This window comes from Tachysurus fulvidraco, chromosome 2 (genome assembly GCF_022655615.1).
Source record: "Tachysurus fulvidraco isolate hzauxx_2018 chromosome 2, HZAU_PFXX_2.0, whole genome shotgun sequence".
Classification (NCBI taxonomy): domain Eukaryota; kingdom Metazoa; phylum Chordata; class Actinopteri; order Siluriformes; family Bagridae; genus Tachysurus; species Tachysurus fulvidraco.
In genome coordinates, this window is record NC_062519.1 from 1342759 (window position 1) to 1353770 (window position 11012).

General features: G+C 42.8%; 1 protein-coding gene across 4 annotated transcripts in view; it reads left to right on the forward strand.

The window, feature by feature from the left end:
* The window catches only part of LOC113661997 (proto-oncogene tyrosine-protein kinase Src-like), a 19220-nt gene extending 9031 nt beyond the window's left edge, over positions 1–10189 (forward strand). The window contains exons 5-15 of one of the 4 annotated variants that reach the window (XR_007139903.1): positions 40–57; positions 1749–1847; positions 1995–2098; positions 3426–3575; positions 4283–4438; positions 4566–4745; positions 4863–4939; positions 5467–5620; positions 5887–6018; positions 7657–9523; positions 9638–10189. Coding sequence is in view for 3 of the 4 variants with exons in the window: in XM_027176575.2 (XP_027032376.1) it covers positions 40–57; positions 1749–1847; positions 1995–2098; positions 3426–3575; positions 4283–4438; positions 4566–4745; positions 4863–4939; positions 5467–5620; positions 5887–6018; positions 7657–7865 (1279 nt within the window). In the remaining variant the exon portion in view is untranslated. Of the gene's footprint in view, positions 1–39; positions 58–1748; positions 1848–1994; positions 2099–3425; positions 3576–4282; positions 4439–4565; positions 4746–4862; positions 4940–5466; positions 5621–5886; positions 6019–7277; positions 7358–7656 lie in introns of those variants that run through there. The other 3 variants (XM_027176575.2, XM_027176577.2, XM_027176576.2) reach the window with 3 other exon arrangements.
* Positions 10190–11012: the final 823 nt, after the last annotated feature.

Sequence of the window (11012 nt, forward strand, 5' to 3'; positions counted from 1 at the left end):
TGTCATCTGTTTCTCCCAATGCTTCACGGGTTAAATTAGGAGAAAGTACAACTACAGGTCAGTAAACTTCCTTCTTCATCTCACCAGTCTGTGTCCAAAATGCTCTTTCGCTTATCTGCAGAATTTTTAACCAAAGTTTTAATGCAATGAAATAAATTTAAAAAAAAAAATCTTTTTTTTTTTTTGAGGTAAATGCATGTGGCCTGTTATTGTTTTGTTCATTTTTCCCCCAAGATTTCGACAGCGGACGTCTCCAGACGAGGTGTTTGCCCTCGGTATTAAAATAACAAAATTCACTTAGCAAATTGAGAGAATTGAATTTAAACTTTCTTTTGTGTGTTTTCAAAGCAAAAATTCACATGGGGGCTAAAATTTTTGACCACCTAATTTTCACTATATTTGATATAAAGCCTAAAAATGTTTTTTATATTCCAAACTGTACCAAAAGCTACTAAATAGCACCGATGAATGTTTGATTATAACAAGTTTTTATCACTGCTGCAAACTTTGGAATGATCTTCAGGAAAATGTTCCAAAATTCCTGGGGGACTAATAATTTTGGCCTCGACTGTAATTGTTGTCTTGCTTGTAAGATTGAATTAAATCAAGTAAAAATAGTACAGAATTGAGGTGAAATTTTTATTTCTGTTTTATTTTCATACACTTGAGTCATGATGAGTTTAAAGGTGAGGTCTCTGATGTTTGAAAGCCAATGTTGACACCAAAACAAACACGCCCCTAACCCAAACGGGTCCCACCCCTGTTTCGATAGCTCCGCCCACACATACATACGTAACCCGGGCGACTAACGGAAAGAAACGTGTCTTTATCATAGCTGAAGGGAAGAACAATACGATTGTAGATAAACAAACAAGCAAAAATGCCACACAAGCATAATGATGTAAAGGACAAAGGCATATATTAGTTCTGTGTAACAAAGCAAAACCAACGTTACTCACCTATCGAGAAGGAAAAAAGCGCCTCGGCGCCTTAAGTAAAGTCGGCCACATATTCACAGGTGGGAGTTTCCCGAGTCGATAACTCCTGAGCTAAACGCTGTTACTACACAAAACGCGGTTGTAGCTGCCTCTCTACATTACTACGATAGAAAAGAGGTGTTATTTGTGTAGTAACAGCGTTTAGCTCAGGAGTTATTGACTCGGGAAACTCCAACCTGTGAATATGTGGCCGACTTCCTGCTCCTTCAGTTCTCTCCAGCGCTGGAAAGCTGATCCTATATTAACACGTCCTACTTCTTGTCCTTATCGTAAGTCTTTCTTCTCTTTCTTTCTTTGTTTTTATCCTCCATGTCGATGTTAAACCCGCTTTCTGCTAATGTCACACACGCACACTGAACACTCTCTCCGCCCATATCGACAAGCCCCGCCCCTTTCTGCTCATTGGCTAAATGTTTGTTTTGATTTTGTTTATTATTTCGGCCTGACTCAGTTTTCTGAAGCATTTCTCAAAAATCGGAGACCGCACCTTTAAGTTACAAGGTTTTGTCTTTTTCGGAAATAACAGATCATTTTATTTCTTCAACAAATAAAAACTTTTTAATCTCACGGACAAAGAAGAGCGAATGAGAAATTTATTTAGATAAATTTTAATGTTGTCAGCAGTTTTTCTTCTAGTGTAAAAGTTTGGGTTTTAAAGCAGCAGAAGCTCAGACGGGTCCCGTGTCGTGTCCTGCAGCTTCTCTCCTGTTCACTGTGTTGTGTATTAATGTGCAGATCGGTGTGTTGTAGGGAAGGAGACTGGTGGCTAGCGAGCTCTTTGACCACGGGGAAAAGCGGCTACATCCCGAGCAACTACGTGGCTCCGTCCGACTCCATCCAAGCTGAAGAGTAACGACAACCTTTCACATTAAATATCAGCAGTGTTACATTTACTGCGCTTGGGTTCTAAATTCCCGACATCATGTTTTGTCTTCATTACTCGGCCGAGCGAAACTCCAGGCTGAATAACACTAACTCTGTCTCTCTGACCTCCAGGTGGTTCTTTGGTAAAATAACACGACGTGATTCGGAGCGTCTGCTGCTGAACATCCAGAACAGGAGAGGAACCTTCCTGGTGAGGGAAAGTGAGACGACTAAAGGTGTGCGCTTGTGTATTTCTACCTCACATCCGTACCAAACACAGAAAAACATGGGGGTGTGGTAGCCTACTGGTTCAGGTGTTGGGCTACCAATCAGAAGGTTGTGAGTTTGAATCCCAGGTCCACCAAGCTGCTAATGCTGGGCCCCTGAGTAAGGCCCATAACCCACAATTGTATAAAAATGAGATAAAATGAGATAAAATGTAAGTCGCTCTGGATAAAGGCATCTGCTAAATGCTGTAAATGTAAGAACGGCAAAGATACACACTTTATTAATGTGATATTATTTCTTGTCATCTGGTGTGTTTCTGACACGAACATGTCGGGCCTTTCGCTTCGATTCGTTTATAATCTGTTTATAATTCGTTTGTTTTGTCTCATCATGTTTCTCTGCGTGATCTTGCGTGGTCAGCGCTGACCCCGAGCGTCACTAATCCGCCCTGAGGAACATTAGCTTGAGGTCTGCGGTGTTGTGGATCTGCTTCAGCTTCCTGATATGAAATCCTTCTCGTCTGCAGTGCGATGAGGTTAACGTGGTGTTTCCCAGACCGTGTTGTTCCTCGAGACGTCTTTAAAACAGGAAATTGTTCAGCACACAAACCAATAAATACGGTTTCATGTCCTCATCTCTGCATCATCTGATTTGTAGGTTTTTTCCTGGCTGTAAGAGAAGGTCAGGTTCGGTGTCCTAAATGTCGGACTTTTTAAAAAGTTCCAGGTTGAGTTTGCAAAATAAAGGACATCAGTTCTGGTTGGTCAGATGATGTTGAGTTCATTCTCACTGACCGCAGCTCTGACTGTGGGGCAGGTTTATGTCAATGTACTCACTGAGATGCAGTACGGTTTCCATAGCAACAGCTCATACACAGGGACCTGGACAGTGATGATGATGATGATGATGATGATGATGACAAACTGGTTTAAACCTCTAGTCCATGTTATTTTGAGGTTTCCTGGCAGGAGACTTATTTAGTGTTTAGTTGTAGTGATCTGTAACCGCTGGGATTTTGTGGCTTCTCAGTAACATGACGGTCGTTTGTTTGTTTATTTATTTATTTATTTATTTATTTATTTATTTCATCGATCTTGCTGACATGAAGAGAGAATAAAAGGAAGCTGCTGAGGGGACGTAAGTGAGAACAGGAACACACCCGGGTTTAGAATGGGAACTTTTCATTTTCTTTATTAATAGACATTAAAGAAGAGGAAGGTGTTTTTGGTGAAATGTATAAGTTTAGACTAATTTAGTTCGTCCCACCTTCCGCACGGGAGGATTTGGGGGCGGTGTATTCGAATATGTACTGAAGTGTTGTGTTGTGTTGTTCAGGAGCGTACTGTCTCTCTGTGCTGGACTACGACAACACAAAGGGTCTCAACGTCAAGCACTACAAAATCCGCAAGCTGGACATCGGAGGCTTTTACATCACGTCCCGGACGCAGTTCAGCAACCTGCAGCAGCTCGTCCTACACTATCGCAGTGAGTTCACACGCTCTGGAAAGTGACGTGACGTACGGATAAGTACGGTGACCCAGACTCAGAATTCATTTAACCCATCCAAAGTGCACACACACACACGCACGCACGCACGCACGCACGCACACACACACACACACACACACACACACACACACACTTGCTCAAGGGCACCTCAGTCGTGGCCGGCCTGAGACTCGAACCCACAACCTTAGGATTACGAGTCAGACTCTCTAACCCTTAGGCCACGATTTGCCCCAGGGGAAGCTCGGGGTTCGACGACACACAGTGTGTCTCAGTGCACAGTGAACGTGCCTTTCATTACAAACATGAACACTGACTGATGAACACATCTGTGTAACACATCTCACATCTGTAACACATCTCAATTATGTCGAGTAGATTAGATTCAACGTTATTGTACATGGGGTGTTTTTACACAAAGCTGTTTACTCTGGACGTCCTCGATGGCTCTCAGTGCTGAGGAGAAGATGGAGAGGTTTGTGTGAGTGTTGGAGAATAAACAGGAGGTGCTGAGACACTTACTGTGTGTGTCTGTGTGTGTGTGTGTGTGTGTCTGTGTGTGTGTGTGTGTCTGTGTGTGTGTGTGTGTAATAATATCCCTTTAAACTATGCTAACTATGTATAATAAGCTATACCGATGAATTAGTGCTGCTATTAATACCTACTTCCTGTCCCGGTCGTTTCAGCCCATGCAGATGGATTGTGTCACGTCCTGACGGACATCTGCCCCATGCTGAAGCCACAGACTCAGGGACTAGCGCGAGACGCCTGGGAAATTCCGCGCGAGTCTCTGCGTCTCGACCTTAAACTGGGCCAGGGCTGCTTTGGGGAAGTGTGGATGGGTACGAGTGTGATGTTCCTGAAGCTCCCACAGATGTTCACCTGCATCATCTGGCTTTGTTTAACTGTAATGAGCTCAGACCGAGCCACATGTTCATCAGTGTGATACTGTGATCTTAACTCCTGTAGGTACGTGGAACGGCACCACGAGAGTGGCCATAAAGACGCTGAAGCCGGGCACCATGTCCCCCGAGGCCTTCCTGGAGGAGGCTCAGGTCATGAAGAAACTGCGGCATGAGAAACTGGTGCAGCTTTACGCCGTAGTCTCTGAGGAGCCCATCTACATCGTTACAGAGTACATGAGCCAAGGTCTGACCTCCAGCTCCGGGTGTAGCATCACTGACCAACCAAATGTCTCATGAATAAATAAATACACACACACACACACACACAAACTCATACGGATCTCATATTTTTTGATTCCAGGAAGCCTGCTAGATTTCCTCAAAGGCGAGAAAGGAAAATATTTGCGCCTTCCTCAGCTGGTGGACATGGCGTCTCAGGTACTGTACACAACGTTTACGTCATTAAACAGCAAAGCACTTTGACTAACAGGGAATATTAAATAAATAAATAAATGTAGATGATGTACGGACACGTGGCAAATAACGATGACCTCATTTGCACTTTTTTAAAATTTATTTATTTATTTTGCTGTAATGTGTTTGTGATGATCTCAGTTCTCTGCATGTTTCTACTTGATGCTTGAATTTCCTCTGGGATCAATAAAGTGTCTGTGTATAAAAAGAACAAACAAACAAATTAATTAAGCAAGATGGGGGGGGGGGGGCACGCATCAAAACGCACCGAAAAAATGTGATGCAAACAATTTGGGGTAATTTTTTTTATTTGTTTGTTTTGTTTTGTTTTTTAAGTTCTACATTGTAAACAACAACAAAACAAACAGTGTATTATTACAATAAATAAATAAATAAATGAAACAAAGAAGTTAACAAACATTTAGTTTCCATTTTAGTTGACAATTGTAAGGATGGATTTGCGACGATGTTATTTCCTGATGTTTGCTCAGATCGCTGCCGGTATGGCCTACGTGGAGAGGATGAATTACGTACATAGAGATTTACGAGCCGCGAACATCCTGGTTGGAGACAGTCTGGTGTGTAAAGTGGCAGATTTTGGCCTGGCGAGACTCATCGAGGATAACGAGTACACCGCCAGACAGGGTGAGAAATATAGAAAGGAAGAAAGAAATCCGTCATTGACCGAATTCTGATTCTGTAAATGTGATGGATTTTAAATAAATAAATAAATAAATAAATAAGCACACAGTTATGTTCCTTACTGTCAACTTGCTTGGTGAATTATTCAGGAAACCAAAAGCTGTTTTAATTTTGTGTGTTTGTTTATTTCTCTTATTTATTTATTTATTTATTTATTTATTTATTTATTTATTAGTAGCATTTGTTTTGATGCTCTGTTTCTAACAAAGGTGCGAAGTTCCCCATCAAGTGGACGGCTCCTGAGGCCGCGCTGTACGGACGCTTCACCATCAAATCAGACGTCTGGTCTTTCGGCGTTTTACTGACGGAGTTGGCCACCAAAGGACGAGTTCCGTATCCAGGTAAAATCACCGCTCGCCTTCTCCGGGTCACGCTTCACGTCTTTTGTCTCGTTTTTCACCTTTTTTACCTCAGCATTGGATCAGTGGGATTCATTTCTGATTGGATGTTATGTTCTTTATAAAATATGATGTTTGAGTGTAACCAAAGCAACGGGCGTTAAAAAGATTTGGAGCTCAGATTATGGATGGAACGTGGATTTGTGCAGTAAAGGTGACACTGACATGACAACGGTTTCTGTGGTTACATCACACATGGCTGGAAAGACTAGAATGCTAGCAGTTCTGCAACTGGTATCAGTCGTACTCTCTATCCATCCATCCAGAAGACAGTCAGGCATGCAGGCAGGAAGACAGAGGCAGGAAGACAGAGGCAGGAAGACAGAGGCAGGAAGACAGAGGCAGGAAGACAGAGGCAGGAAGACAGAGGCAGGAAGACAGACCAACAGGCAGGAAGACAGACCAACAGGCAGGAAGACAGACCAACAGGCAGGAAGACAGACCAACAGGCAGGAAGGCAGACAGACAGAGACGGGCAGGCAGGCAGGTTAAAGACAGACAGACAGACTGGCAGAAAGACAGACAGACAGACAGACTGGCAGAAAGACAGACAGACAGACAGACTGGCAGAAAGACAGACAGACAGACAGACAGACTGGCAGAAAGACAGACAGACAGACAGACAGACTGGCAGAAAGACAGACAGACAGACAGACTGGCAGAAAGACAGACAGACTGGCAGAAAGACAGACAGACTGGCAGAAAGACAGACAGACTGGCAGAAAGACAGACAGACTGGCAGAAAGACAGACAGACTGGCAGAAAGACAGACAGACTGGCAGAAAGACAGACAGACTGGCAGAAAGACAGACAGACTGGCAGAAAGACAGACAGACTGGTAGAAAGACAGACAGACTGACAGACAGACAGACTGGCAGAAAGACAGACTGGCAGAAAGACAGACTGGCAGAAAGACAGACTGGCAGAAAGACAGACTGGCAGACTGGCAGACAGACTGGCAGAAAGACAGACAGACAGACAGACTGGCAGAAAGACAGACAGACAGACAGACTGGCAGAAAGACAGACAGACAGACAGACTGGCAGAAAGACAGACAGACAGACAGACTGGCAGAAAGACAGACTGGCAGAAAGACAGACAGACAGACTGGCAGAAAGACAGACAGACAGGCAGACAGACAGACTGGCAGTAAGACAGACAGACAGAAACCCCACAAATGAAGGTGCTGTGTATTTGTCCAGGTATGGTGAACAGGCAACGGTTTCTGTGGTTACATCACACATGGCTGGAAAGACTAGAATGCTAGCAGTTCTGCAACTGGTATCAGTCATACTCTCTATCCATCCATCCAGAAGACAGTCAGGCATGCAGGCAGGAAGACAGAGGCAGGAAGACAGAAGCAGGCAGGAAGACAGACCAACAGGCAGGAAGACAGACAGAGAGACAAGCAGACAGACAGAGATGGGCAGGCAGGCAGGTTAAAGACAGACAGACAGACTGGCAGAAAGACAGACAGACAGACAGGCAGACAGAAAGACAGACAGACAGGCAGACAGACAGACTGGCAGTAAGACAGACAGACAGAAACCCCACAAATGAAGGTGCTGTGTATTTGTCCAGGTATGGTGAACAGGGAGGTGCTGGACCAGGTGGAACGAGGCTATCGGATGCCGTGTCCGACGGAATGCCCGGCGTCCATGCACGAGCTCATGCTGAACTGCTGGCGTAAAGAACCAGAGGAACGGCCGACGTTCGAGTATCTGCAGGGTTTCCTGGAGGACTATTTCACCTCCACTGAGCCGCAGTACCAACCAGGAGAAAACCTCTAGGGCTTCCTGCACTACCTCTGGGAGAGCGGACACTGCTGGTATGTTCTTCCTCACAAACGTGTGTCCGTGATGAAAGAAGTGGAGTTTACAGCCCAGGTGACACGCTATTGGCTACGAATACGAGGAATGCATGCTTTAAAAAAAAAAGTCTGATCAACATGGTGGATGAACAGCAGCAGCAACGCCACAACGGTACGAATGGACGCCGCTCTAGACTTTGCTAAATCCCAGTTTTGTCCAGTTGCACGTTTTTCCATCCAGCAGAATACTGCCGCACGCCGCTAGGTGTCTACCAGCCTTTCTTCCTTTTCTTTTTTTGTCCATTTTGTTTCTTCTCATCTTCTCATGCGAGAGCAGAAAGATAGAGCGTCGATTAGCACATTATTATCTGTCGGATATTTTATGGTACTCTTTAATCAAAGGGCTGCTATTGAACTCTCATCCTTATAATGAACAAATTGTCCAGACTGTAAGTCACTCAGACGTATAAAACTCGTCCCTTTAAATAAAAGGTGTTTAAACGTCACATTAATAGTACCAGCTAGTTTTATTTATTGAACATGTAGAGATTAAAACCATGCAGACATTCGTTACGTTCCTGTCTCTTAAAGATCTCCAACATTTGGTTCTCATGCATCACTAATTTATCCAATCGCTTGAGTTTCATCGTAATAATTTAGTTCACAGTTTCCTCCAGTCCACTAGTCCACTGTCACTTATTTATTTAATTTTATTGGATATGAAATATAGGAAATATGGGATGAACTAATATAAGACAAGGAGAAATGTTTGTTAAGTTAGAAGACGCTTGTGCAATTTATTTTAATTTAGTTCTATAAACTCAGTTGATCTGATCCAGTGAGGAAGACGATGCAGTGAGGAAGACGAGATGGTGTTTGATATCCTTCCTCCTCTAGAACGTATCATGTGTTTTAAACAATAACGCTAATGGAACTCAATTCAGATGTTTACATAAACTCGTGCCATTGCGTTTTACTTGGGAATCATGATTCATTTGAAGATTCGACTCTTTAAACGAATCGGTTTTATTTTGTTTTTGTGTGGTTTATCGGCCGAGACGGCGTCTGTAAATATTGTGCCATATGAGACCATGTGCTACGATGCGACTAAAACTTTATAAACCAGATGTTCAAATCAACCAATAACCAACGATTCACTTCGGTATGATTCAGAGTTGGTTCAGTGGGATTCAGTATTGTGTAGTAAACAGTTTTTTTTTTGTTTGTTTTTTTCTCTCAAGCGGGAGACCACGGCCTCTTTTAATGTGATGAACAGGTATAGATGCCACGCCCCATTTCAATAGCCCTTCTGTTTATACAGGCCACGCCCCATTTGTGTCTCTTGGCTGTACAGAGGCCACGCCTCCTTCAATAACTCTTGGGAGGTAAAGAGGCCACACCTCCAAGCAGTGCTAAAGAATTGGACATGGAGTAGAAACAGAACCACACGTGATGTCTGATTCAACCACCACAGAGGTTTTACTAAAGAGTCGCCGTTAATCATTTAGACTAAATCTGTGGAAGCTCTGATTCACCAGTTAGAGTCTTTACGGCTTTAACGTTTATCTGATTATGAGACGATCGGCATCCTGCAAGGTCAGAACATCAGCGCCATGCAGCTTTCAGTGTACACAGCAGGTCTGAGCTGATTAACATTCATATGAATCGTTTTCAACTCATTCAGTAATCGTTTGTGAATCATTTTCTAAAGAACAGCTTTGAAGATTCATCTGTCACCTTCCTGTAATCCAGGTCAGATCATTGGCATCAGGAGCGTTTACAGGACGTTTACTGTGTCAGAGCGAAAGGGTCTGAAAGTGGTTTCGCGCTCAACTCGTTCTCGCTCTCTATCGGAGATAAAAGCAGCTCAGCTTCTCAGATCAACACCCGACGTTTATGAATCACGTGTTCAGGAAAATCCGAGTCCTGAATCTTCTGGAGTTCTCCACAAAGGAACATCAGGTCCTTCATATAGTTTAAGTAATAAAACTGCTTTCTCACACACACACACACACACACACACACTGAAAAACCAGCTCAAGTCTGAGCGAATAACTGAAGCTAGAGTCAGAACGCAGAGTCTTAACGATTTCGGCTTTTGAACAATTTTTGTGCAAAATTTCTTTGGAAAGAAAAGTAATTCTCGTTAATATTTCAAATGTTTCAGTAATAAAGTAATTTAACTACGACATCCTGCTCGTTATTTTGTGTCTCGAGGCTAAAATTTCATCTGTAATTTCCGGATCGTTTTCTAGTGAAATGTTTCTCAGTAATTAAATAATAAACAGAATTGTGGCGACTTTGTGTTCTTTTTTTAATGAATTTTTATTTTTCTTCAATTTCTGGAATTATTCTGAAGTTAATGTTGATCAAACGTTGGCTCTGTTTCACGCTCACTAAACGACATGTAGATTTATACAAAATGAGCAAAAATCCAGAATCCGAAACGTTACGACTGGCCGTTTTTGGACGAGGAGGCGGGGCTTATCGTTTGTAACTTTTATTCGTCAGGGTGGCGGCCGAGCGACGTGACACAAACATCATCGTTAACACGTTTCTGAGATACATGAAATGTCAGGATGTTTAGGTCATCAAACAAATGGCAAAATAATAATAAAAAGTATTTGTGAAAATAATTAAACACTGAAAACATTCTGAAAGCAGAACGTGTGATAAACACAGATGTAGAGATATAAACACGTGTCATTTCAGTTCATCGTGTCAGTAAATCGCTCTCGCTGGAACATTTAAAGTAAGACTGGGATGATGATGATGATGATGATGATGATGATGATGATGATAAAGAGGGGAGTAAGATGAGGATGACGTGGAAGCTGAAGTCAGTGATGTTTTCCACACTTTTGTTTCTCTGGCATTTATTTGCTCTGCACCAAAACCTTCGCTGTTCTTCCTGCTCCTGAGTCGACTCACTTAGCGACTCTTCGCTTTTATTTCCTCTTCAGATAAAACCCTGTAACGTTTGTGCTGAAGCCATAAACACTCCGACTGCTGGTTTTGTACCTAAAATGGTTTTAATCGGATTTCTAAGCAGTTTAGCTGTTAGATATTTTGCGAGCGGTGGAAAGTGTTTGGATTACAATCAGGTGTTTTTACTTTATTTTGAATG